Genomic DNA, 27,129 nt, shown 5'->3' with positions numbered 1-27,129 from the left:
AGAATTAGATACATATGTCCTTGACTTATTAGGTTGAGGTAGTACATATTGCAATATATATAATGAACATGACACCTATAGCTTTGACTCATCACATGTCTCCTTATGAGAAGATGTATAGAAGGTCACCTATAGTTGCATATCTTAGGGTGTTTGGTTGTGTATGTTATGTTCATGTCCTTGATGGTTTGAGGAAAAAGATGGAACTAAAGGCTGTTAAATGCATTTTTCTAGGGTATCCAAATGAGAACAAGGGTTACAACTACTATGATCCTATCAATAAAGAGGTCTACATAAGTAAGGATTTGAGATTCAGTGAATATGAGTCTTGTTGTAGATGGAAAGCTATAGTTGAGATAGATGCATATGAGAGTAACGAGAATTATGCTTATGGAAAGAAAATTATGGCAAATAATGATATAAGAAATCAATATACTAACGATATGTCTGGACCTCAAGATCATGAATAAAGTAGTGGTAGTTATGGTCCACGCAATGGTAGGTTGAGGAGTGCACAAAATAGGGCACAAAATGCACAAGGAAAGAAGCCTATGGGTGAAAGTTCTAAGGATGAGTCTATGGATGATGAGTTTGGCATACCACATGTTAGAAATCCAAAGATAAAGAGTTCAAGAAAGTATGTTCGAGCACATGGGAGTATGATTGAGACACCACCTAATGCACCTAATTTGTGGAGATTAGATAAAGTAGGGTATCTAGTATTTAGCATGTAGACTCTACTTTCTTTGAAGAGGTAGTTGGAAGAAAATATTGTAAGAATTCTATGGATGAGGCAATGAATGTATTGATAAAGAATAAGACATGGCATCTAGTTGAGTTAGATTATGGCAAGAAGGCAATTAGCTGCAAGTGGGTGTATAAAGTCAACTACAAAAGGTATAAAGCAAGGTTGGTTGCGAATGGTTATGCACAAAAATATGGTTTGGACTATGAGGAGACATTTAGTCTAGTGGCTAAGATGATTACAGTGAGATCTACAATCGCACTAGCTTCTATTTATGGCTAGAATTATACCTATTGGATGTGAAGAATGCTTTCTTAAACGATACATTGAAAGAGGAAGTATATTGGACTAGTGAGAAGGGTATATACACACTAAATATTTGCATTATGTGGGTAAGTTAAGGAAGGGATTGTATGCATTGAATCAAGCATTTAGAGATTAGTGTAAGAAGATCAAAAAGTTTGTATGTAGCATGGGATTTCAACAAAGCATGGCTAATTATTCACTTTATGTAAGACATATAGAGGATTGAATGTTTGTCATGATCATCTATGTTGATGATCTCATCATAAAACACAGTCTTGAGAGAGAGATTTTTGAAGTAAAGCATGGGTTGCACAAGGAATTTGACATTAAGGACCTTGGTTTATTAAGGTACTTTCTTGGCATTGAGGTGATTTCCACATAGAGTTTGGTTAGTGAAGAGACAGTACTCATTGGAGATGTTAGAGAAGTTCATGGAGAGTACAAACCGATTAGGCTACTATTTTATCTCTAATAGAAAGAGGCTAGGGGGCATGTACATCCTGTCTATCATCATTATCATGACCCACTAGAGCATCTACTGTAGGCTATCTAGCTAGTTGTATAGGAGCAAGAGAATCCTCCTAAAATATCACATTGCATACCTCAACTATTTACTTAAGCTACTTATGCATATTCTCCTTATGGAAAACAACATATGGCTATGAATGACCTTCATAGCTTGCATATCCTATAGGCGATAGCCTATCTCAACTACATCCCCATAACCAACAAATATATATTTCATTGATTTAAGATCCAACTTATTGAAAATTTCCTTGAAAACATGGCAAAAAGCTTCACATCTAAAGACACGCAAATAAGCATATGATGCCAATAGCAATGCATGGGAATCTCTTATCAAGTGTAAATTAGTAGTAATTTCCTCTACTAAAAAAATATTGTGGTAAGCTTATATGGCTAAGCATACTACAGACTCTGTCTTGAATCGTCCTATTCATATGCTCAGCAATACCATTTTGGGGTGGGTGTGTAAGGTGTGGTCAACTAATGCTTAATACCCTATCCATCACAAAACTTCTCAAATTATTTAGAGACATATTCACCCCCCTAATCTAAACTTAGGCATTTCATCCTATACTCAAAATCAAGCAAAAACTAAAAGATAGCCAATACATTTGATTTTTTATTTATGGGATATGCCCAAAGCTTATATGAATCATCATCAATGAAAGTCACAAAATATTTTACTCCACTTAGATTGATAGGGCATAAGACCACATACATCATAATGAATAAGAGCCAAATTTTCATCCATGTGCATAATGCCAGACTTCTTATGAGTACTACATGTCTAAATCACCATAAAGACAATGGTCACAAGAATCAAGATATTTGTAGTCAAGGGGCCAAAGATACTACAAACAAGATAGCATTTTCATTCCTTTTAAGGACATGTGCCCAAGGAAACAATGCTATAAAGATAGATGTGGTATGGGATGATGACTTGATGCATTCTTCTTCAATCATGAACAGCAACCTGATAGAATAACCGTACTGTCCCTGCAAACCCTGTTGTACAAAAACTTCCATAAGTCTAGGTAGGCTGAACCAAACCAAGCATTTAATAGCTCTGTAGAAAGCTCTTTCAGTGTACTATGAACTCATGCAAGTGATACATCTCTGTAAGCAATTCAGAATTTTAAAGAGCTCAAAACAGAGAGCTGGCAGGAAGCAGACTGTAGTGAAATAGGGCACTTAACTTGCATCCTTTGCATTTGAAAGATCATCATGAAGATATGAGGATTAGCCCCACAGATGCTTACTGACCTACATAGAGTTTTTAACACCCTTTTTTCCACTTGGATCAAAGGGAAAAGTGACATTACCGCCATGCATCAAATCATTGTCCTCCAAGACATAGATGTCATCATCCACAAAATCATATGTATGTGCTCCTTGCATCGAATCATTGTCCTCCAAGACATAGATGTCATCATCCATCAAATCATATGTATGTGCTCCTTGGGCCACCAAATCATAAGCAAATGAACCAAATACTACATGATATGCATGACCTTCCTCATGTTGACGATCTTCCTCATGCTGGTCATGATCTTCATGATCCACTATGTCATCCGCTTGTTCATCTTCCTCTTCATTATTCTCATCATCCAAAAACTCTAAAACAATTGCTAGTTTAGCATTCCTTTTCCTACATGTATCCTTGTGATTGGAGGACATAGGCTCAGCACATCGATAGCATAGCTCTTGAGCATGCAGTCGTCTTATATTAGCATGGGTGAGAATCTTTCCTTGAGTGACATCATGCTATCCCCCAACATATTGATCACAAGAGAACTGTTCATAGACATCGACATCATGCATAGAGTTCTCATCATATGCATGATGCTTGTGATCATATGCACCACACTGCTCGTAATAGGGTGGCTATCCACACTCACTCCTGCACAATTCAATCAATGATTGCATAGAGTCCCCTTGAACTTCTGCATTAGTCCTAGCAATTAGATCAATCAGCATGTTCTTGTGTTGTACGTGATCTAGGCCTTCTCACAAAACAATATTGCCATAGAGGTTTACAAGAGCCTCCACAATACATTGTTGTACCAATTGAGGGGTATTAAGTGTTAATTGTTGTACAAGTACCTGCTCAGCCAGAACAACATCTACTATTTTTGCAGCCATCATTGTATCGTCAAATATCATGAGCACATGTGCCAATGCAGCCATCATATCAACCATTCCAGCATCAAGCTTGCTGAACATAATTTTCTCTATGGTACTCTTGATGACCTTTCCATATGCACACTACTGCCCATGAGAGTAAGCATGAACATCATACATATAGGCATGGTGCTGCCCAAAACCAGATAATGGTTGTTGTTTGTGCATGGATTGAAGCCCATATGGGGGCCCTGTGCTCTCTGCATGCATTCCATACAATCCAAAATTACCAGCAATAGGTGATGCATGGTTGTCATTCACACCTGACATAAACATAGTGCTGTAACAAGGTGCTCCTAGAGCATCGTAATAGCCATAACGGTCTAGATACCCTTCATGCATTCCCAATCCATCTGGCAGCATATTGCTACCTATATATAACATTCCTTTCTGCACAAAAGCAGGCTGGCTATTACAGCCGCTACTCCAGCATACATGCTTCTGCCCATGATTCTCCATATCCTGTATCTACTCCAGCATTAAGCCAAGTTGGTCCTGGGGTGCTTCCCTTCACTATGTGATCTAATCCTGGAATGCTGATGGGGAAACCTTTGGAATTGAGGAGAAGGATGGAAGCTTAAAATAGCCAACAAGATGCCCACCTGATAATCTTGATCATGGAGTTGAAGCATCCAAGGTGGAGCTACTCAGGGCAATGGATATGCATCTACTTGTACTTCAAAAAGAATAGAATTTAGCATTTGGTCGCACTGCTGCAGATTTAAAGACATAAGAGTTGTAGGACAAACATAGTTGCTTGCAAAAAGGGAGATATGATCTTAGCAGTGACATGACTGTGGTTGTAGTTGATAGTGGCAGCGGTGGGCATGCAGTCTTCAGAAAATATGTCTGATGAAGTTTTGTTGAATGATTCCCCTTCAATTGTCCTCTAGAACAAAATCAAAGTCGATAGAGATGTACCATGTCTCATTGGCATCATTGATGTTATAGTCATCACTGCCATTTGCTTGCACATGCAGATTCGATGCATGATGAGACACATCAAGCAGCTTCGTGCAACATATTATCCAAATACAATTGCTATGCTGCCAACAGTCCCCCCAGTCAAAATGGCAATATCATCAAGATATTGACTTTTCCTCTCACCAAATCTAGGAGCTTTCAAAACAACAACCTTCAGAACACCTCTTTTTCAGCTAGCTATGCTGCAACACAGATGATCACTGTTGGTTGAAACTGAAAGGTCTTTCAATGTCTATAATCTGGAAGCTATAGCACTTGTAGCACTTGTGAGTTATCCAAAAAATATTTAGATCTAGATAGTATGAACTTAAGTACCTTCCAAGAGTGCCTTGTTGAGATGAATCATGTAGTCCTATAGTCCCAGGATTCAACCTTTTGGAATCCTTTAGGGGGCAAGAAGAGCCATCCAAGCCAACGTGAAACTAAAGAGCCCAGTAAAGACCCACATCTGTTTGCCTGCTCCTGGAGCGTATAGCTACCCTTGAAGTAGATCGATAGGTAGTGAAGAAGTAGATCAAGAAGTTGGGCTTTATAGTAAGCCTTCAGAAAGTCAAGAGCTCCAAACAAACAAATCAAAGCTATGACAGTGCAAGAAGCCCCAAAACGACCTGCTAACTTTAGTGATCTGCCTCCATTTTTGCTCGTGGGAGGCCATCGTATCTTTGTAGTTGTGGGGCTCATGTTGCTGCTAAGCTAGAATCTATGGAGCCCTGCTCCAGTGTTAAAGATAGGATTGGGAAAAGTATGATTGAAGATGTTGAATCAAAGGGTCTAATTACACTTGGCAAGAGCATTCTTGTGGAGCCCACTAGTGGTAATATTAGTATAGAGATAGCATTTATTGCCACATCCAAAGGGTACAATTTGATTCTTACAATGCCTGCATCAATGAGCCTGGAGCGTCGTGTGTTGCTGAAAGCCTTTAGAGCTGAGCTGGTTCTAACAGATCCAGCTAGAGGCATGAAAGGAGCGCTTGCAAAAGCAGAAGAGATCTTGATGAAGACTCCTAACTCTTACATGCTTCAGCAAATTGAAAATCCTGCCAATCGAAAGGTGCATTTTGAAACCACGGGGCCTGAGATCTGGGAAGACACAGTTGGGAAGGTTGACATTTTGGTATTTGGAATTGGTAATGGTGGAACAGTGACAGGTGTTGGTCACTTCTTAAAGGGAAAAAATCCCAACATTAAGATTTATGGTGTAGAGTTAACTGAGAGTAGTGTGCTTTCTGGAGGGAAGCCAGGTCCTCACAAGATTCAAGGCATTGGTGCTGGCTTCATCCCTGGCATCTTAGATGTTGATATCTTGGATGAGGTGGTACAGGTTTCTAGTGATGAAGTAGTTGAAATGGCTAAACAACTTGCTCTTAAAGAGGGAATATTTGTGGGCATTTCATATGGAGTAGCTATTGTGGCTGCTATTCAAGTTGCAAAAAGTCCATTTCAATCTTGCGCTCTTTCCTTGAAGTGGTCCAAGGATGAGCACAAAGTTTTAAGCATGGATCTCCTTTCTGGCATGTTGGAAGCTTTCATGTAGTGACCATGTCAGAGGTCATCGAGGGCCTTGAAGCACAAGAATTGGAAGTTGAGCTTGTTCTTTGTGGCAATGAAGGTAAGGAATGCACTTACCCTAAGGGATATCTTCCACGGCAGGCTGTCTTCTCATACATAACCTGGTGCCACGAGGGAAATGCAGGAGTCTGCACAGCATGTTCAATTGCCTGTCATGATGGACATGAGGTAATAGAATTATGGACAAGAAGGCACTTTCGCTACGATTGTGGAAACTCTAAGTTTGGAATCGGGGTCTGTAGAAAGTTTAGCAGTCCCTTGTGAGGTAGCGGATCATGGCTCAAACTAGACCACTCTCAAAAGGGCCTCGAGCGGCCTGAGCTGTGTGCATTGTCAGAGAGCACGACCATTTGCTTTAGCTTCTTATTTCTCTCTTCAACGTTTGAACCTGCTAGCTATTACTGTGGTTTATGGCTACAAGGATGGTTTCCAAACTCCATGACCTTCTCTTTCGTGACTTCACACCATAGGCAAGACTCCATAGTTTCCAGGAAATGTCAAGAGGAGGAAGAAGAAGGGGAACTTACCCTCAAAATTGAAGACGGGTTACCATTTTATCTCTTTGCCTCCAGATTCAATTGAGCCTCTTGCCATAGCTTGTGTGGAGTCCAAGAAAGCTGCCAGCACCTTGTGGTACTCCATTAATTATCCTTATAGCTCTTGTACCTATTTGACGAGGGTTTCTCTTTCTTTTCTTTTTGAAAACTATAACTAGATGTGAGGAAGGAGAGAGAAGACTGGATCAAAGGCTGAAGCTATGATACCACTGTAAGGGAGAGGACATGAGAGAGAGGAAGAAGAGAGAGAGAGACTGCAGAAGAGAGAGAAGAGGTGTAGGAAGAGAGAGATGTAAGGGAGAGGACATGAGGGAGGAAGAAGAGAGAGAGAGACTGCAGAAGAGAGAGAATAGGTGTAGGAAGAGAGAGAAAGATTGTAGAGAGGAGAGAAGGAGAGAGAAAGAGGGTGACGAGGAGAGAGAAAGACTAGGAGTAGAGAGAGAAAGAAGGGAAGAGGACAGGAGAGAAGGTGAAAGGATAGATGTATATTCATAAATTGGTACCATGCCAATGTCCTTCACACCTTTTATACCTAGGTCAGTGTGACACTAGGTATTTCCCTCCATTACAACAAAGTCACAAACTATTTGGTAGCTTCTTGAATCTTTTACATGTATTAATTAGAACCAATTGTAACTTGGAGATACTCCACAAAACCTTCAATGTGAGTCTTTGAGATTTAGGCTTCTTCAAATAGATTTTCTCTACTTAACTTGCATAACATTAATAAGTTACATCCGAATAAAAGCATACAAATTTAGGACTTATTGCATAGAACATCTACATGGCATCTTCCATACATATCCTAAATATTGAAGCTCGCTCCAAATGTGAGTAATAGTTTTGACACTCTCTATTGCATTCAATGACCACTAACAAAGGGCATCAATCAAGGCCTTCATCATCACAATAATCTTCATTGTGGCCAAAACCTATTACAAGAGACATATGAAAAAAATTGTGGGTACCTTAATGATCAACTTGACCTTACTACAATTCACACATCCCTGACAAGGCATGGCAATAGGAGATGATGTCTAGTGTTTTATTCTTTAAAAAAAGTGCCTACTACTTTCACTATTACTAGTACATAAGATTAGAGATCCACAAAATTCCAACCCGTAAAGCTTAATTCTTGTGTAGCATAAAGATAAGTCCAAAGAAAAATGTGCCACTTGTCAAAATATGGAAGATGAAATTTACCACAAAAAAATTTAGGTTGCACATTGTAGCTGTCAAAATGAAATGTGCATGTGACTTTAGAGATAGTAACACTTTGGGTTAGTTTGCTGCTAAAAAATGTGCCTATGCCATAGTCCATTAGCACCCATTTCATAGGTATCATATAAGCTTCATAGTAGTAGCTAACTTGGCACTAAAACCTATAAAGCTCAAAACATCAGAGATACAATCACGATCTAACTCAGAAGGTCAAGAAGTAGTAAAAGATAATAAAGAAGTACAAAGCTTGTAATAGGAGACATAAGAACAAACTTATGGATATCATAATGATCAGCTTGTCCTTATTGCACAATGTCAGAGATATGCAAAATTCCATGATCAGTTTGTCCTTATTACACAACATTAGAGATATGCTAAATTCCAACCCATGAAGGGTTTTTTTTTGCACCATAAAGATAAATTCGAAACACCATGCTCTTATCAAAATGAGAGATGTGATTTACCATAGAAATAGTTGTTGCACATTTCACTTGTGAACATGAAATGTGCAAATAACCTCAAAGATTTTGACACTCTAGGTTAGTTTCCTTCTCAGAAATGTGCCTATGAGAGAGACCCTAAATTAACCTTTATTTCAATTGGGAGGGTAGCATACTTTGACTGCAACTCTAGTATCTCCTTCAATTGGTAAGAAATTTTGGAATGACTAAACATCAGGCCATGAGCTGCACTCATAACAATAGTATGATTGGTTGGGTCCAATTACATTCTTCGCTCGCAACTTCATCAAGGCAGATAGTGCTATGCAAGTGTGTGAGAAAGTAAACACTTCAGTCGTATTAGCCAAAGCACCAGAATCCATTAGTTCTTCTTTTATATCCTCTTACAATCTCGTCAAAATTTCAAAGGGCATAAACTGCATGATCAATGGATACTAAATCACTAGTTTGAATAGCAGATGCAAAAGTGGGGTGTTGAGATATCGAGCTCCACTCGTGATATGCCAGGGTGACCGTTGTGCATTTATGTCACTGACTTGTCAATTGCAGATGCAGTTGGTACACCGCCCATGAATAATAGCTAGATGACAGCTATCCTTATCTACTCTAGTTCGTGGCTCAGTTAGTATGCCACCTTAGTTAGTTAAGTTTGGTTTGAGACCCATATATAGGGTTCTTCTATTTCTATGTACGAGAGTTCTTTTGGCTTACACAACTAAGAAGAGGAAAACTGTTTTCAGCCTCCACCTTTGTGTGTATTCCCCCATTGTGCAAGCAAGAAAGCTACAAGTGAGACTCCTTACTTCTCTCCCACAATCTTGACATGGTATCAAAGCCTTGTTCATGGTAAGGAGCTCAAGAAAGCAAGCCAAGTTTGCGGTGTTCTGGTACGAGGACTAGTGTTGCTTTCATTTTCTGTTTTGGGAGTAGATCTTTGCAGGTAGCACAGCCAAAAATTGCAAGAGTGCATTGTCTCAGGTTGAGACGCCCTTCGCGGTGAAGCAAGAGGGCAGTATATGCTTTGGGACAGGGCTTTAGCCCTTAGTGACCTTGGTTTTTTGATTTGAGGCCATTTCGGGGCCTGTTTTGGAGACGGAAGTTTTCTGCATGCACTCAGGAAAAGGCCCGGTTTTATGCTATGCGACCACTGTTCTACAGGTCGGTGAAAAGTTACTGTAGAAATTACATCGTATGCCTGTGGGCAGAGACATTGGTAGTTACAGAATCATCCTTATTGCCTGTTGATGCAAAATCGTCACTAGGAAGTGACTGTGTGGTCAAATACCACTTTCATCAGTTTTGTAGATTTGCCCTTGTGAGGCTGAAGCTGTGTTCTTTGCAGTGACAGAATTTTTTGTAGTGTTCTGTAATGGCGTCTGATTCTCTCTCACAGATTGTCACTGAAAAGCTTGACAAAAACAACTTCCAAGCATGGAAGTTGAGAATGACGAATTTCCTTATGGGAAAAGGATACTGGGAATTTGTTACAGGAAATGAAGAAGAACCAGTTCTTCCTGATGTTCCCAATCAATAGCAAATGCAAGCATTTAAAGCATGGCATGAGAGAGCCAGGAAAGTTATGTATTGGCTGTCTATCAGCATTTCAGACTCTATGATTGTGCATATTCAGGATGCAAGTACGCCAAAGGAGGCATGGCATACTTTGTCAAAAATGTATAGCACAAATACGCAAGCCACGAAAATGCAGCTCAAGCAAGAGTTGCATAATGTGCAAAGAGAAAATATGAGCATGAAGGTGCACTTGCTTCCATTGGGTCGCCAGTGAAAAATGATGATTTAGTTTCTATGACCTTTCCATCCGTGAAAGATTTCCTGATTTTGAGAAGTTGATTGCTCTTCTAATTTCTAAGGAGCAGAGAAATGGTGGTGCATCTTCTTCAGGAGGAACTTCAAAAGAAGCTGTCTTCTACTCAAATGCTGGAAGAGGTAGAGGCAGAGGTAGAGGAGGCCGATCTGGAGGCCGTGGTAGAAATCAGAATATGCAGCAAACTCAAGAAAACCAGTCCTATGGAGGAGGACGTGGTACCTCTAGAGACAAGGGGAGCCAAAGAGGTCGTGGTGGATGGCAAAGAGGCCAAAATGCAAATAGCAACGTTGAATGCTACTACTGTGGTAAAATGGGTCATATGGCTAAAGACTGCTATAAAAAGCAAAATGACATCATGAATGGAAAATCGCAACAAGGGAATTATGCATCTTCTAGTAGACAAGGTGATGACAGAAATAAGCATTTGTTTATGGTGCAGCACATGAACAATTCTGTGACAAGTGCAGAAGAAAGCAACGATGTATGGTATGTTGACTCACGTGCATCAAACCACATGACAGGTCATGCAGAATGGATGGAGGATGCAAGGAAAATGGAAAAACCAGGATTTGTGGAGACTGGTGATGATACTGCACATCCTATTGTGCAGATTGGAAAAATTCATTTGTCTATGCAGGATGGGAAAAAGAAATACCTGTCCGATGTATTTTATGTCCCGAATATCACCAAGAATCTGGTTTCGGTTGGTCAAATGGTTGAGCAAGGCTTGTAGGTCAGATTTAATCCTCATGGATGCTTTGTTGAGGATATAAAAAATAAAGGTCGCTTGATAGCAAAAGGAAAGAAGAAGGGCAGAATGTTTACGTTGGATGCAGACATGCCTGAATTGAGTGCAGCAATGTTTGCACATGGGACCAGTGTAGTTGCAGATATTGATATCTGGCATAAATGAATTGGTCATGTTAATGTACAACGACTTTAATCAATGCAGGCCCAAAATATTGTTGCAGGATTGCCTAAATTCAAGATTGCAGAAATGCATAAGGTATGTGAGCCACTATTGTCATGTATATTTCCTAAGATAATGATGAGATTATGAAACCAATTCTACCAATAACACTTCTATTGAGTGTTATGAAAACAACCATAGTAACAATACTATGGTGGAAACATTGAAAATGGCACTATCTACTACAATGGCAACTTAAATAGAATCACTACAGAACTACCCAACACTAAAGCAACAAAAACTCGACACCCACAAAAATAAACCATGCACTTGAACCCAAAAGAATAATGATACAAAGTTTAACGTCAAGTATAGGAGTCACATGCATGAAATTGTAACATATTTATAGCTCAATAGAGGGAAAAGAATCACAAATGCTATGGCCAGAATCACTGGAACACAACATATAAGGGGATATCCACATTCTAACCCAATCTTCAATGAATTTGATGTATGCTACATTCATAGGAAAATTATTTGGAAATGTATTATGTCGAAGAACAAAATATAAAATAAGTCTTCACATCGAGCATAATGGTGCCTCTATACTTTTAGCGCTAATTCAACAAAATTACACTCTCAATCTACGGCTCACACACCAATAGAATTAGCATCACAATTCTATAAAACTCCAAGTAACGTGGACAAGTAGAATCTCTTGGGCTATATTCAAGGAGATTTCAACTCCAAGACATTTCCAACCAACTACGAGTCAAATCCACGAGCCACTTTGATACTTTGATGATCACACTTGTGGTCATTGAGCCTTTGATAATAACATTTCAGAAATTTTCATTGGGTCTTTAATGCGAGCGAGTATAATCCTCTCCAACTCCATAGCTTCACAAACTCCTTTCTTTAGATAACAAAAAAACAGTGCCACTAACTGGCTTTTTCTCTTACACTCTCTCCACAAAAACTTTGACTATGAAAAATACCTTACCTTCAGTCTCATCTCTCTATTGATGGCCACTCTCTTTCACAATCAACCTAGAAACTCCAATAATAAGCCATTATATAGATCTAGACCAGATGGACTTGCTATTGTATCCTAGTGCCTAATGTTTTGTTGCTTTCTTGAATTATTTTGGCAAAGCTTTTTTCTTTGATTATCTCATTAAAGATAATTGTAATACGATTTTATAACATGAGCAATGATGAAGAGGCTCCATGATCTGATCCCTATTTGTTTGCTTAATGTTGGCCTCTTTTCCACGTCTCACATTTTCTTTCTTTCCTCTTAGTAGCATATATTGCCATGATTTTTCACATTCTTAATATCTTTTGTCTCAAGTCTAGAATTTATCTTCACCTCAATTGATTTGGAACCATCATAGGATCAAAATACCTACCTCACAATTGTGTAAAGAATGTTGTAGCATAGAAAAGACTAGGCAAAATATGAGAAAACACTTGCCTACATGGACAAGGTGTAAGGGGATTAATTAGGGTTATCTAGAAATATGAATCAAATTAGTCTCTTCATTTTCCTCACATTTTCCATGGCTTCACTTCCTCCCTTCTCTCTCTTCCTACCTTTCTCTCTCTTTGTCTAGTATTTTTCCCTTCTTTTCTTCCTCTTCCCCCTCCTTTCCATAATTTCCTCTCCTCTCTCTCAATCCTTTTTATTACAATTGGTACCAGAACCTCAATCTTTGGTCCCTGTTGGAAACTGCGAGGAAGACGAGAGACGAAAGGAAGAGAGGAGAGAAGAGAGATATGAGACACCGGAAGTGGAACCCCATAAGTGTGTCAACTGAGCACACATGATAGAAATATATAGAGGGGACCTGGCGCGCTATATATAGATAGACTATATATAGCTAACAGGGGCACTATATATAGACGGACTATATATAGCTAACACCCCTGCTCAAATAAAGGTCCCTTACTATGGATGAAAAATCCCTTGGGGGCTCAAGGGAAAAACCCACAGCTCTATATAGGCCTACCGTTATATTAATATTTAAAATATAAAACTACAAAGTTGAACTTACAAGAGCCTATTCATAGGTATCAAAGGAGCTACATCACTCGTGAATTACAACATCAACGGAGAAGGAGCTACATCACTCAGGAGCTACATCACTCCTGAATTACAATAGACTATTCAAAGGCATCAAAAGAGTTGTATCACTCCTTAATATACAACATGTAAAATAAGGATAAGCGACATCATTGCAAAAGATAAAATCTCCAAGAAATTCTTTCAATTGAATTTGGGATATAAGCAGTATATCTCTCACATCAAAACTTAAAGAAAAACACTACAGTGACATTCGAACAACACAAGGTCTATAGACGGTTTGCGACGCCACTCTATAAACAACATAACACATGTGGGGCCCCATGAATAGAATATAAATAAAACAATTTGTCATCAGCTAGAATATAGATGCTCATCAGCTAGAAAGAATATAAACAAAACAATGTATCATCAGCTAGAATATAGACGCTCATCAATGGAATAACGAACGAGGACAATCATCATGAGGTCATGTAACCTAGTGCCAGGTTGGAATTTGATACCACAATTGTGAAGATCAACTGCAGATGGGAAGTGGGTTGGCTTCTCCACAAGCTTTTGAGTTTGGGAGCCAATGCAAAAAGTAAGCTCTGCACCATAGTATTAACTATGCAAGACATTCAGATAATCGACTGTACCATAATAAGGGGCATGCTAACTCCTTTTAAACATCTAGTCCAAAGTCAGAATCTGTCTTATCACAGGAATTCTCCATTTCCTTGATAGGACATCTTTCATTTGAATCAACTGAAACATAAGCTGAGATATATTCTTGTCTTTTGCATGAAGCTCCTGCTCTAGAATGTGGTTTTGAGCTTGCAGACATTGCCACCCTCACCCCAACATGAGAAGCCCTAACACTGCTGTAGCTATATCAACTGACCAGAGAATCTTTGCATGACCGCCAATGTAAACCTTCCACCGGATCAATTGTTTGTCTGCTGCAGCTACAGCAACTGACCAGAGAATCTTTGCATGACCGCCAATGTAAACCTTCCACTGGATCAATTGTTTGTGTAACCAAGCCAGAAAGAATATGGACTTGAATGACCTCTCATGACCCATCGTCGGTGGAGGGCTGTCTGAATCATCGTAACCAGGCTAGAGAGAATATGGACTTGAATGACCTCTCATGACCCATCGTCCGTGGAGGGCTATCTAAATCATCACTCTCAGATATTGTGACCGCAGATCCCGAGTCCAGTGCAAGAAACTCTTGAAGGGCAGAGGTATACTCTATGCCCTCACTACGCATAGCCACCTCGTCTTCTCGATCCCTGCTGTCTCCAGACTGCACAACGGAGGAGGATATCTCTTCAAAACCAACCGACTGATCTTTCTCTGCGATTGGGGCTACCTGTGAGGATTACTCTAGTATCGGTGATGGCAAATGCTCTTCTCTGTTACTTGTGCCTAATTTTCTTCAAGGAGTACCTTTCTTGATCCACGAGAGTGCTTTCAATTCCAGCAGATGAGGTTCATGAGAGAAACAGGGACTGCGACGACCAGACAGGGAAGCCATAACCAGAGAGAGAGAGAGATGGCTGAAGAAAACTTGTGAGAAAAAGCTGCTTCTTTTTCTTGGTTGCTACGGACTGCTGCTAGTGGTAAGCAGAGAAGTAGTAGTGAGCATGTCATGCAGAGGAAGGATGTTGTAGACCTCCTCGTCCTCCCCGCTATAATAGTGGTAAGCAGAGAAGCAGTAATGAGCATGTCATGCAGAGGAAGGATGTTGTAGACCTCCTCGTCCTCCCCAGTGTAATATCCTCTGTGCACCATGGTGGGAGGCACAAAACGATGCAGCCAGGACAGGACATCAGAAGGGAAAGTAGAGACGCGCTGGGGCTAAGAACTGCTGTGTGGTGAGCTCTTGCGCTTCTTGATCTGAGACTGCTTTGCACTATACCTATGAGGCCGTAATCCTCATAGCTGGATTGAGGCAAGGGGGAACTAGGGTCCTCGGATGCAACAAGCTCCCAATCTGCGCTTTTGCTTCCACTGCCGGGAGGGAAGCCAATGCAAAAAGTAAGCTCTGCACCATAGTATTAACTGTGCAAGACCTCCAGATAATCAACTGTACCATAATAAGGGGCATGCTAACGCCTTTTAAACATCTAGTCCAAAGTCAGAATCTGTCTTATCACAGGAATTCTCTGTTTCCTTGATAGGACATCTTTCATTTGAATCAACTGAAAGAGTCCCTTCCTCTTTCTCTTTCTTAATTTAGATAGGTATAGTAGATGGGACGTATTGATCTTTAAGGAGTAGTGATGGAGTACCACACGGTGTTAGTAGTATTTGTTGGGGATCTCATAGGAGCCATGGGAAAGTTATAGGTATGTAGATCATCTTTAGTAAAACTTTAGGGGTTCCTAGTTCAAGAAAGCCACTCACAAGACATGGAGAGAGGTTTAAGTGTCATTACTTTTTCAAAAGAGATTCCTTCTTCTTTTTACTTGAGGGCTTCCATGGAAAAATCAGTAACAACAAGAAATCTCTACTCACTAGCTCTTATGGATTGATATCCTTCTGTAGCTTGATTCCTTGGAGTATCTTGTGAGACGAGCAACTATCATGTCACTTATATCTCGCAAAACATGGAGATGGAGTACACGATCCTATTTTGTGCTATTTGCATTGATTTCGAGCAATGTAATAGTAATGAAAATTAGCAAGGAAACTCCCCCATGGCTTTCTAAGCTTTCTCTTGCATGTAAGGTATCATCACAAATTGATATAGAAAGCTACCAAATCTTCTTGAGCATTGCTCTATGAAGGCTATTATACATAGCCTTCTTTTGCAAAAACCAAACACTTCATTCATAAATCTGTCCAACAACAAGATGTGGACCAAATGTTACATTTATTTCAATCAAGATAGCAACTCGCTTCTTTGTTTTACTATAGCCACAGCTATAGGATGTCACTCTCTCCTACTATTATGATCATAGAGCAATACAATCTCCAACCCTCATACGCCAACCATAATCTGTGTCCACATGCCATGCTCCATTCTCATACAATCCATGCTCAATGAAATTAATCTCAGACCCGTGGTGGTCAAGCGAAGCAAGACAAGGAGTTTCATCCCCTATTTTCACTACCATTTTGGTGGTAGCCCTTGCCCAGTGATTTCTTGTGTAATGACTCTAAGGAATAAATCTTGGAGTCTCTTCCCAATATTGTTTCATCTACCTTACTTCACCATGCATATTGATGCAAGAAAATGCATTTTCAGCCACTTTCTTCTCCTTTCCACATACTGCCCTCTAATTAGCAACATCATCCATTGATAAACCAACACTTACATCATCATGCTTATATTAAGTGTGAATGCCCAACAAACCAATTTCCTCTTCAAATGGTAGCAATGTGCCAGTGGTATCTCTGAGAAAATGATACTTCCTCTTAATTATGTCAAAGATTTCATCATGAAATTTTTGCTTGGCGATGCCAAGCACCTCTCTTAAGGTGAATTTCACTTGACTATTTAAAATCCATTCTTTAAGAACCATCTTCAAATCCATGGCTATCTGAATATTAGACTATAGTTGGTATCCGGTTGCTTATCCTTTTTACCCTCTTGTTTGCTATCTTGTTTTTGCTCCAATCTTAGCTCTTCCATAACATGCTTGAAAGGCAGCTAATTTGCAGTTTTAGGTTAATCCACACTTCTTATTGTCACTCTCTTAGATGTCCCTACATTGTCTTCATCTGTCTTCTATTTCTATTTCACAAGTACATCCATATTTTGCACTTTTACTAAAAATGTATACACTGAATATGCATGTGCTGGTGATTCCCAACTAGTCATGTCACGAATATCTTGCCATGCATGAGACATTTTACTATTAGTAGCCTTCCTCTTTTCAAATGAATGCAAACGATGTGTCCATATTGCAACCAACCACACTTGGCCAAGCATTATATCCAATTAGAGACCAAAAGTAGCAGCATGTACAACCATATAAGCATTTCAAATAGCTAAGTCTTCCAATAACTTTTTCATACCTCCCTTTCCAAAAATTCAAAGCAAGAGGCAATCTTGCGTCTTGTGCATGGATCGTGCCATCTTTCCAAAAGATGAACTACTATTCCAAGGCCTCTTGATAAGCATCACAATCCTTCCTTTGATCTGCAAACTATCACACCACATATATCTTTTCCCTAGTTTAGGGGTTGCTACCCATCCCCTTTCCTCTTATCCTTTCTCATTAAATTTTGCAACCTTCAACTGAAGATCCCACATACCTTTAACCAATTCATCTAATACATCTTCCCTAATTGTGGAAACAATAGGTGCAACTCTATAATGTTAGCCATGTCACGTTGCTTACTAGATACATCAATTTTTTTTTCTTGTAATAGTGGGCAAGCTAGATATATGCAATCTTTCTCTTCTTCTATGCTTTTTCATCAGTGTAGAAACAACATCCTTAACATGACTCCACTCTATTTTAAGCCATGTCTTTGTAGTTTAATCCTCTGATTAATTATCAAGCTTCTCTTGAAGCTCAAGGTCTACCACTTCTAGAAACAATTCAATTTATTGACTTGCAATAACCTTCTATTCTGCAAGATCTAACTGCTCAAACTGACTTTCAATTTATCTTGATAACTCTATAGCATAAGACCCTTATTGGGTTTTAGAACCCACTCGTGAAAAGTCTTGTGGGTAATCAAACTAGTGTCTTCAATGTAAAATTCTTCCTAGAGCATCTTCTTAAAAGCTACCCAATTAGAATTTTGCATGTACAATGCAATAACTCTGGCTTTCAATTCATGCACAATGACCCCTACAAAATACCGATTCTATGCAAGTCGAGCCACTCAAAGAACTACATCTTTTGAGCATAGGTAAGAAAATATGTAGATACATTCCTACCATTAAACAACTTCATCTCATGCTCTACTACCTATAGAACATTCACCACAACAGTTTCTGTTTGAGCAAAAGCATGCATCACATGTTGGTATAAATGTACCTACATAAGCATGTTCATATTATGTACTAATTGCTGCAAAATATCACTAAAAACTATGCTTAAAGATTCTCCCATCCTACCTTTCCTTTCTATGACCTTTCACATCAAGTTCACCAATGTTGGAGGGGTTCTAGCCAAAAGGTCATATCCACTGGGGATCAAAGAGAGAAGGAAGTAGAGAATAAGAGATAGAAGAGAAGGACAAGAATAGGTAGGAGATCCAAATGAACCCCAAGAATGTTGGAAATCAAGTTTTCTTCAAGACATGTCCATACATCATGAATCAACATAAAACCTTCTGCCATGTTTGCCAAAGCCTTTACACAAGGCAAAGACAATGCTCAAATATCAAGTAATTCTCCTCGAAGCACTATGTAATGATAGAACTTGAGAAGGTAAATAAAATCCTTGTATGGGACTCCAAACACACTTTAGCCCTTTGTATTCTTAGTTATTACAACAATGATAAATGGATCATTTGATGGCTAAACTCCAAGAAAAATTATTATTCAACTATCTAGACAACTTCTACTACTACTTCAAATTGTTCTCCAAGCATTAGATCTCCTAAAGCACCATGTAGAAGCCTTGATTGGCTTATGGCAACTTGCTACCCTGTTTTAGACAACGAATAATGGATTATAACCATCCTGAATAAGAGCTTTCATGTATTTAAACTTCTCTTTCATGGTTAGAGATGGCTCCCCTAAGGTATGCGGCCTAGATTTAAGTGATAGAACTCTTCCAAAGCTTAAAAATTGAACCTTGAAGTGTTATGGTTGCTTTTAGCCCTATTTTTTCTATTCAAAACATTCCACTTTAATCTGCACAAAAGCTCTCTTCCCCTCTCCAAAATCATGCTCTAGGTATCCTCCTCCTTTCCCACTTGTGAGGGCTCTTTCTCCTTGTCTCACACTTGCTTTGCATGAGATCCTTTCCTCTATCCAAGTGTCGATTGGAGCAGCCAGCCCCTCAACCTATTTACACCAATGTTTTATGAAAATAGCCTCCTTTTGTTCACACTTTTCTCATTCTTGTTGATCAAATGATTATTGAGTCACTTAGGTGACTTTGTACTCTCTATCTCATGTCATATACCATAATACTTATCATAGTGTATATCAAAACTTTTGAAGACCCAAGTGTTGCATGATCATGTCATATGACCCTACAAAGATAAGTTGTGACTACCTATAAGGCACTTAATTTTTTTCCTTTTCACACCATAGACTAAAGATTGCATGACACCTAGTATATTGCAGCCCCACTGAGGCTTGCAAGGAGGCTCTCTAATCAGGATGATTGGTGGCAGATGTTGGCATTACTAATGAGATCCCCACATTTCATTTGGATTCCATGAGTGTTATTCACTTGGCCCAGAATCCAATCTTCCATGTGAAGACCAAGAACATTGGGGTGCATTACTACTTTATTTGGGAGGTTATTAATAAGGACAAATTCATTGAGTTTCAAGTGACCAAAATCCTACATATCTACTCACTGAGAGTCTCTCAGTGGAGCGTCGTGCCTTCCTTAGAAAGTTGATGGGCATTCGATGGGTGTTGGATGAGATGGCATCTTTCCTTATCTTATTATACTTATGTGCATTTGTATTTTGTTATTTTTTCTTGTTCTCCTCTCACTAAGGGCACATTCACCTTTAAGTGGGAGGTTGTTAGGGGTAAATGTGCTTGTGCCTAGCCACCCGTGTGTTAGTTAAACTGACAATAATTGCACTGTGTATTAGTTACCAACACACTTGTACATTGTAGGTGGAAAAATGCTCATCACTGCCACTTTATTATTTATTCGTTCAGTGACATTTGAATAAAGATCACACATTGTGACTATTGGAGTTCCCATATATTCTCTCTCTCTCTCTCTCTCTCTCTCTCTCTCTCTCTCTCTTGCTTCTTCCATCATATCTCTTGCTTCCACTTCATTGCTCACTCCTTTCAGAAAATGTAAAAAATTGAAGAGTATGTGTCTATAAGAGATGACACATTATGTAAGATAATGCATATTGGCAATGTTCCCTTGGTGACTAGAGATAAGAAATAAAATAGACTTGGGGATGTTTTATATGTACCTAATATCACTAAAAATTTGGCTTCAATTGCACTACAAGATATAGACCTTATACCGATGTTTAAAGCGACGAAAATACAAACAACAAAATTTGCCCCCGTCGTCGCAAAAAGCGTCGTTATTGACGACGCCATAGAATCGTCGCTATATGCGTAGCGATGGTTTGCGACGCATATAGTGACGGTTACAAAGAATTTGCAACGCTCATAGCGATGCCAATAGCAATGCGAGCAGTAAATTTGTGACGCAAATAGCAACGGTAACAGAGAAAAAAAAATTGTGGCAGGGCAGCAAGCTGCCCTGCCACAAATAGCACTGTGTGCTGTATGAGAGCCATACAAAATAGTTTCTGCACTTCTGCATACAAAGCGCTTGCAAACAAAAAGAATGTATACTGAAATCATAAAACTGATACATGAAATAAATACATGATCACATAAAATGCGATTGGTACAATCATGAAACGATATCACTAATACATAGAAAATGTCTACATAGATCAGGCGACTAAAAACTAAAGGTGTATGAGCTCTAAGGATCCAAGGGCGAGCTACAAATCCTCGTCCCCCGAAAGCTCGTCCCGCCGCAAAGGAGCATCAAATGGATTCTGCAGAAAAAGAAACAACATATCAATCCACCATACAATAATGCATTCAAATATCTCATGGTAACTACGGACAAGAAAGATGAGTGACTTACATGGCTGCCACGTCTATACAATCGGTCGATCAATGCCCTGAGACTGTGCCTCTCTGCATATCGAGTCTCAAGGCCTTGCGGATCGCGATTTGTAATGGAGTGCTGCAAAGAAAACAAAATGCTAACTGTTAGAAACATGATTGTCAGTACAAAGAATATCTCAAAAAAATAAATAAGCAAAAAAAAAAGAAACTTACAAAGTCCTCCAAATATGTCCTATGGCCGCCACTCCCAAGATGATATACCGATCCGGCCTCGATTCATGCCCTCGCGCCTCCCTCTGCTGACTCCAACGTCCTGGCGAATCTATAGCCTCCTCCCTCAGTCAGCGCCAGTCGTCTGCATCTAACCACTCGGGCTTTGGAGCCCCACTCTTGATTGCCTTGCGTGCGTCGGATCGTCTATGTGACATGTATGCACGCATGCAATCCATCATCCAGCCCGTAGAGAATCTATCTACTGCGGCTGGCATCGGGAACTCCTCGTGCAAGGATGCTACTATGTAGTCCTTGCTCCCCTCCGGTATGTTCCTCCAATGATCCAGGACGCCAAAAAACTTGTTGGCACAACTCCCTCATGCGAGCCATCACCCTCCTCCCCTCATCATTCATGATGATGGCTCCTGACCTACTATCCACTAGGTATCCATAACCCCTAGGAGTCTGCCTAAGATGGGCCCTCTCCCATCTCTGTCCATGCTCCTGGGCATATCTAGGAGACCCCTGTACATCCGGTGTACCAAGGGGGGTACCCTCTCCCGGAGTGCCACTCAAAGGGGTGTCACCAAAGGGGATGCCACCAAAAGAAGTGCCACCAAAAGGCGTGCCATCTGCTGACGGCTGCGCAAAACTTGGAGTAACTGGAGTAGACGTTCCCACAGGTGTGACAAATCCTGGAGGTGACGCAGCTCCAGCTGAATGACGAGACGGAGACACCACGTCCGTGTCTCCACAGCAGCACCCCCCTGATCCTCCTGCAGTTCCTCCCTCTGGCCCAAGTCATGAGCGTCGAGATCGTCTGCTCGAAGCTGAAGCATCTGATCGCGCTGAAGCAGATCTAGCAAAGCGCCCTGACGAAGAACGAGACAGCTCCTGGTCTGCCATCTCTCTGAATCTCGCGAGCTGATCTGGAGATATGTGTGCCATCATGTCCTGAAACTCCTCATCGCTCATCCCTCGATTCATCCTGAAAATGTCACCTGCACAGATTAAAAATGATGTTAGAATAATCAATTTAAACTATACAAAGCACAGTAATATAAATCATTTTTGAAAAATCCCTCTTAAAATGCATATCTTATCTACCTTTATGGAAGATCTAAACAACGAATTAAGTAATACAATTCTCCAAGAATGAAGTATTCTATGGTCCCATGTTAATCTCCTGACACAACTCTGCATACACTGGAAGGTTGATAGACATGTCACCACAAAAGAACGAGTCTGCCTCATTCTCAAAAAATTCTACGACTTCTGTATTTCCATCATTGTTAGCCGATGCGGGCTCCAAGCTTGCGGTGGCCTCCACCCCTTGTAATATCGACCCCTCTATTTGCATATTTTCTTCATCTATGCCTGGAACATCGCTTTGATCATATACTCTCGCACCTCGAGGAGTTGAAGGTATAACATACCACCATCGAGGTTGTCGGGGGTTTGGATAGAAGATTACATGTTCACAAACACTTACAAAGCGAGTTCAAACCATTGTGACATAAACCATGTCGTATTACAATTAGCAAGCAAATGACTATTTGCACCTGTTCACAATGGGCCAGCAACACAAAGGTGTCGCGCAAATCGGTCCATTTTTTTTCGGAATCTATTTCGAGAAATACAAATGGACCTCGTCGAACTGTTGCTCCAGCTCCTCCAAGTACCACTTTGAACCACTGCACATCGAATAGTATCATGGAGAAGCTACGGTAATCCACCGTAATAATACTTTGCAAGTTCCCAAAATACTCCATCTCATCCACAACCGTGTTCGGATCCGTTGCTTATCGCCGGCTCTCTTGCTCAAACCTTGCTATGACACCACAGTCCATTGTGGAGCGCATTTTGTCAATACGCTCCACCCGAAAATGCCGTCCGCGTGACCACACTGCACTATATATTTTGTATTGTACATTGAAACACTCAAATTAGATGTAGCAAGCAAATTTAGATACGACACATTCTAAACCCCTCATTACCTTTGGACTACATCCCCTCGAGAACTCCCACTCCTCCATTGAGACCTCTGTCCCTTCGCTGGATGCTGCGGTCAAGGCTCCATGCAAGCATCGTGTTGACATAAACCGCGGCATCTCCTCCATGCCTTCGGGATATCGAATCGGTCAGTGACGCGTACTGTGTTGGAATTCAGCTCACGCTTCCTCACGATCTTGCCTTGCAATCTGGTACTTGGCGAGCCACGTCTCCATGGAGGCATGGTGCAACATACAAAAGCGATTCACCTTCTCTTCCATTGAGGCATCCATTCTTTTTTCTACCCTATTTCCAACCACCACATCTCCAGTCAGCCTATCATTCTCCTTCAGCGTCTATAGCATTTCATTGTCTGGTTCCACCGTTGGTAGCCATTGTGAGATATGCACTAACGGCTCTGACACCAACCAACCTTCCGCCATGCTACCTTCTGGACGAGCTCGTTGTCACACAAAGCCTTTCAGGGTTTTCATAAAGCGCTCCAGGAAGAACATCCATCACGTATGGACAGGTCCAGCAATCTCCACTTCGTCCACAAGATGCACAAGAAGGTGAACTTGTATCGTGAGCATGCTAGTGGGCAGGTATTTCTCAAAGAGACAGACCGTCTCAACTGTTCCCCGCCTTGCAGATTCAATAGAGGACATCTTAATCTCTTTCTATGAGATCCATTGCACCAAAGTCGACAACTTGTAAATGGCCCCGCGAATTTCTAGAGTAAGGCATCTCGTGATCGCGATCGGTAGGACAAACTACCACAAATGAGAAAGCATTATGGATAATGGCCACTTTTCAAATTGCAAAATGTCCACGCTAATTAAAATCCATTCTGTTCACAAACCTAACATATCTTATACCAATCATGGGATTTTAGCCCAGACATTTGGTCATCTTTAGAAAATGCGGACCTGAGAGAACGCATCATACCCGTCGGAGTGCGGATAGACTTGATTACTTGCTTCACAATGCGCTCTTCTTTGGTAGACAAAACCCAAGGTGCGCGAGGAAGCTGCACTCCCCCTTCAGCACTCGACTACGGCCAAAGCGCCTCCATCTTACCTACCTCCTTTAAATCCATTCGTGACCCTATAGTGTCTCTCTTTCCTGTGATGTGGTCCCATAGCAAGCTGCCCACATTCTTGAAAATATGCATGGGATCCAACAAATGGTTGACCTGTAAGTGGGTTCAATATGGCAACTTGTAGAAAACTGAGAACCATTGCATTCCATTTGGATGTGATTCTGGGTTTACCATTTTCAGCTCATACCAGCTTGCAGCGTTCATACGTGCTGGAGGTCGTCCAAGAAAACCTTCCCTGAGTTCATGATCCTTCGGCAAGAAAGTGGCGTGTCCTTGATATATCATCTTCTTCATGGTTCGTGACCTTCGGGAGTCTAATTGTGGCCCACACAATGGACATGCATGATAACCTAAGGTAACCAGACTTGTAAGGTGAGCCACGACCTAGTGAATACTTGATTGAATGAAATTATAAAATATAGATATTACTAGTGAGAACAAAGGTCTGCTCACTTGAGCACTCTCCCAATCTCGGAAAGTCATGCATCGTCCACATGAGAATGGCTCGAATGTTGGTTGACCGCCGACCATCGCGCCTGCTCATATCTTGCACCGTGACCCCCTCCTCCAACAAAATCTTAAGCTCATCGACTAATAGACGAAGATACATGTCCATATTTTTTACTTTGTAGCGGCTCGGGACGAGCAACCTAAGGATGAGATGTCCTTTCTTCGTAGAAAGCCATGGAGGGATGTTGTAGTTGACAAGCACTATAGGCCACACACTGTAAGAAGTTGAGCGTAGACTGAATGGGTTCACACCATCCATGGCAGGACCGAGCCGAAGATTCCTTGGGTCTTGCGCAAAGCTTGGGAAGGTAGAGTCAATGTGGCTCCCTGCGTGCGAATCCGCTGATATTCGTTGAACTCCATCCGTGGACTTATTCTGCACATGCCATGTTGTCAAGCTTGCCATGGCAGACGTGCGAAACATGTGGTTTATGCGGGGGATGAGCGGAAAGTGTCTAAGAACTTTTTGAGGGATGGTTTGCTCTTGCAAGTCCTGTTGATACCTTTGAGCACCACACTTTGAACATGTCTCCATAGTCTCGTATTCATCTCGAAACAATATGCAGTCGTTGATACATCCATGGATGTTATTGTAGTCCATGCCAAGCCTCCGTAAAACATGTCGTGCATCATCACGAGACTCAGGCATGGTATTTACAGGTGGTAATATATGATATTTCAATAACCTGAAAAAAATCATAAAACACCTTGAAAAAACACAAATGTTTGCAATAATACTGTTTAAAAAAAAATCAATGAAGCTTGTATGCAAGGTACCTGAATAACTCAGTCACACTTGTATCGCTCCAACCGTATTTTGCTTGCACACTTAAGAGTGTAAGCAATGTCTTCAACCGAGATACTCGACACCCATCATATAATGGTATGGATGCTTCCTCTCTAAGCGGGTCAGATGTCTCAACATCCATGGGAATCAATGCATCGATCATTGCCTCCATCTCAGGCTCCAAGATTGTAGGTAGGTCGGGAAGGTTATCTGTCTCCTCTGGCATTGACAGTATAGATGGGCCTTGCGAGTGGTCGATTGGCTCCTGCAATCCATCCATCACACGTCCACAAACTCTTCTAATTGGCCGCAAAGGGTGCCCTCCCCCTTGGTTCGAGACATCACCCCCCTGGATAGAAAATTTGCCAACAAGACCCAATCTTATTGTGTATGTTTTTCAATTAGCTTGAGAGTACAATGCATGATTAATATTAACTTCAAATTACCGTTTGCTGAAAATCCGCAATCGCCCGATGAATGATCTCAGATTGAAACTCGCCAAATCGTCGTACGTGTTCTATAGACAATCGACGTTTTCGTCTAATTGCCAACTTGCATTGAGAGCAAGGACATGGGACACGATGATTAAGATACGTCTCGCGGTCTTAAACAATAAGACCTTCTTCGTTTTCCATCTTATCTACATTACAGCAAATGAGGCTTAAATGAATAGCTTTATGGAGATGTACGTCAAGTTGCCAGTTGACCATAAATCTTGCATTGTATATAGTAGTTGAGAGATTTTTCGATGTTATATCTCAGCCTTGTATCGTGCTCAAGGATTTGTTTGTTCCGGTAGATAATTAGTTGTTATATCTCGGCTTTGAGTATAAGTAATCCATTTTAAAATTAATGCGCGCCATGTATGAAATTTAATAACTATAGTAATAAAATTTATTTCAATCAATTCTACTCATAGTCATAAAACCTGAGAGAAAATATCCTATACTCAATTTAAGGGTTTCTTCTTCTATAACAATACTTTTGGGTTCATTTTGATGAAGTACCGTAATGACCATTAGCTAGGATATCATTTTCTTTTAGTCCTTCCGTTGACTAGTTGGCATGATTTCTAATTTGGTATGCCTATAAAGTTAATACAAAAATAATGAATTATGCATATCACAATTAGATCCCCTACTTGGACATTATGAAGGAATTGATCATTTTTAAGCCATCTTAAAGAGTCACCAATGTACGTGGCCCATGGCAAAGCACATTGCATACCATTATCGATAAGTCTATTATCTTAAATTTCATTCCCCTCTCTCTCCCTCTCCCTCTCCCTCTCCCTCTCTTTCTCTCTTACTCTCTCGTTTCCTCTCCTAAACAAGCAAAAAATAAAGTGATTTAAACATTAAACAAGCAAAAGGGAGAGGGAGAGAGAGAATGCA

General features: G+C 40.5%; 1 protein-coding gene and 1 pseudogene across 1 annotated transcript in view; one reads left to right on the top strand and one right to left on the bottom strand.

The window, feature by feature from the left end:
* Window positions 1-5,413: 5,413 nt before the first annotated feature.
* LOC148009387 (cysteine synthase pseudogene) lies at window positions 5,414-6,277 on the top strand (annotated as a pseudogene).
* A 7,932-nt stretch (window positions 6,278-14,209) lies between these two features.
* LOC148009386 (uncharacterized) overlaps window positions 14,210-27,129 on the bottom strand; it is a 43,559-nt gene continuing 30,639 nt past the window's right edge. Inside the window, exons 5-6 of the mRNA XM_087673594.1 lie at window positions 14,562-14,732; window positions 14,210-14,476 (exon numbers count right to left, since the gene is read on the bottom strand). Coding sequence (XP_087529720.1) covers window positions 14,210-14,476; window positions 14,562-14,732 — 438 coding nt within the window. The remainder of the gene's footprint in view (window positions 14,477-14,561; window positions 14,733-27,129) is intronic.

The sequence above is a fragment of the Lygodium microphyllum genome, unplaced genomic scaffold (assembly GCF_053477565.2).
Source record: "Lygodium microphyllum isolate KBCC unplaced genomic scaffold, Lygodium_microphyllum_v1.1.10 scaffold_31, whole genome shotgun sequence".
In the NCBI taxonomy this organism is placed as follows: domain Eukaryota; kingdom Viridiplantae; phylum Streptophyta; class Polypodiopsida; order Schizaeales; family Lygodiaceae; genus Lygodium; species Lygodium microphyllum.
Note: the sequence above shows the minus strand (reverse complement) of the source record. Positions and strands in the feature narration are given on the sequence as shown.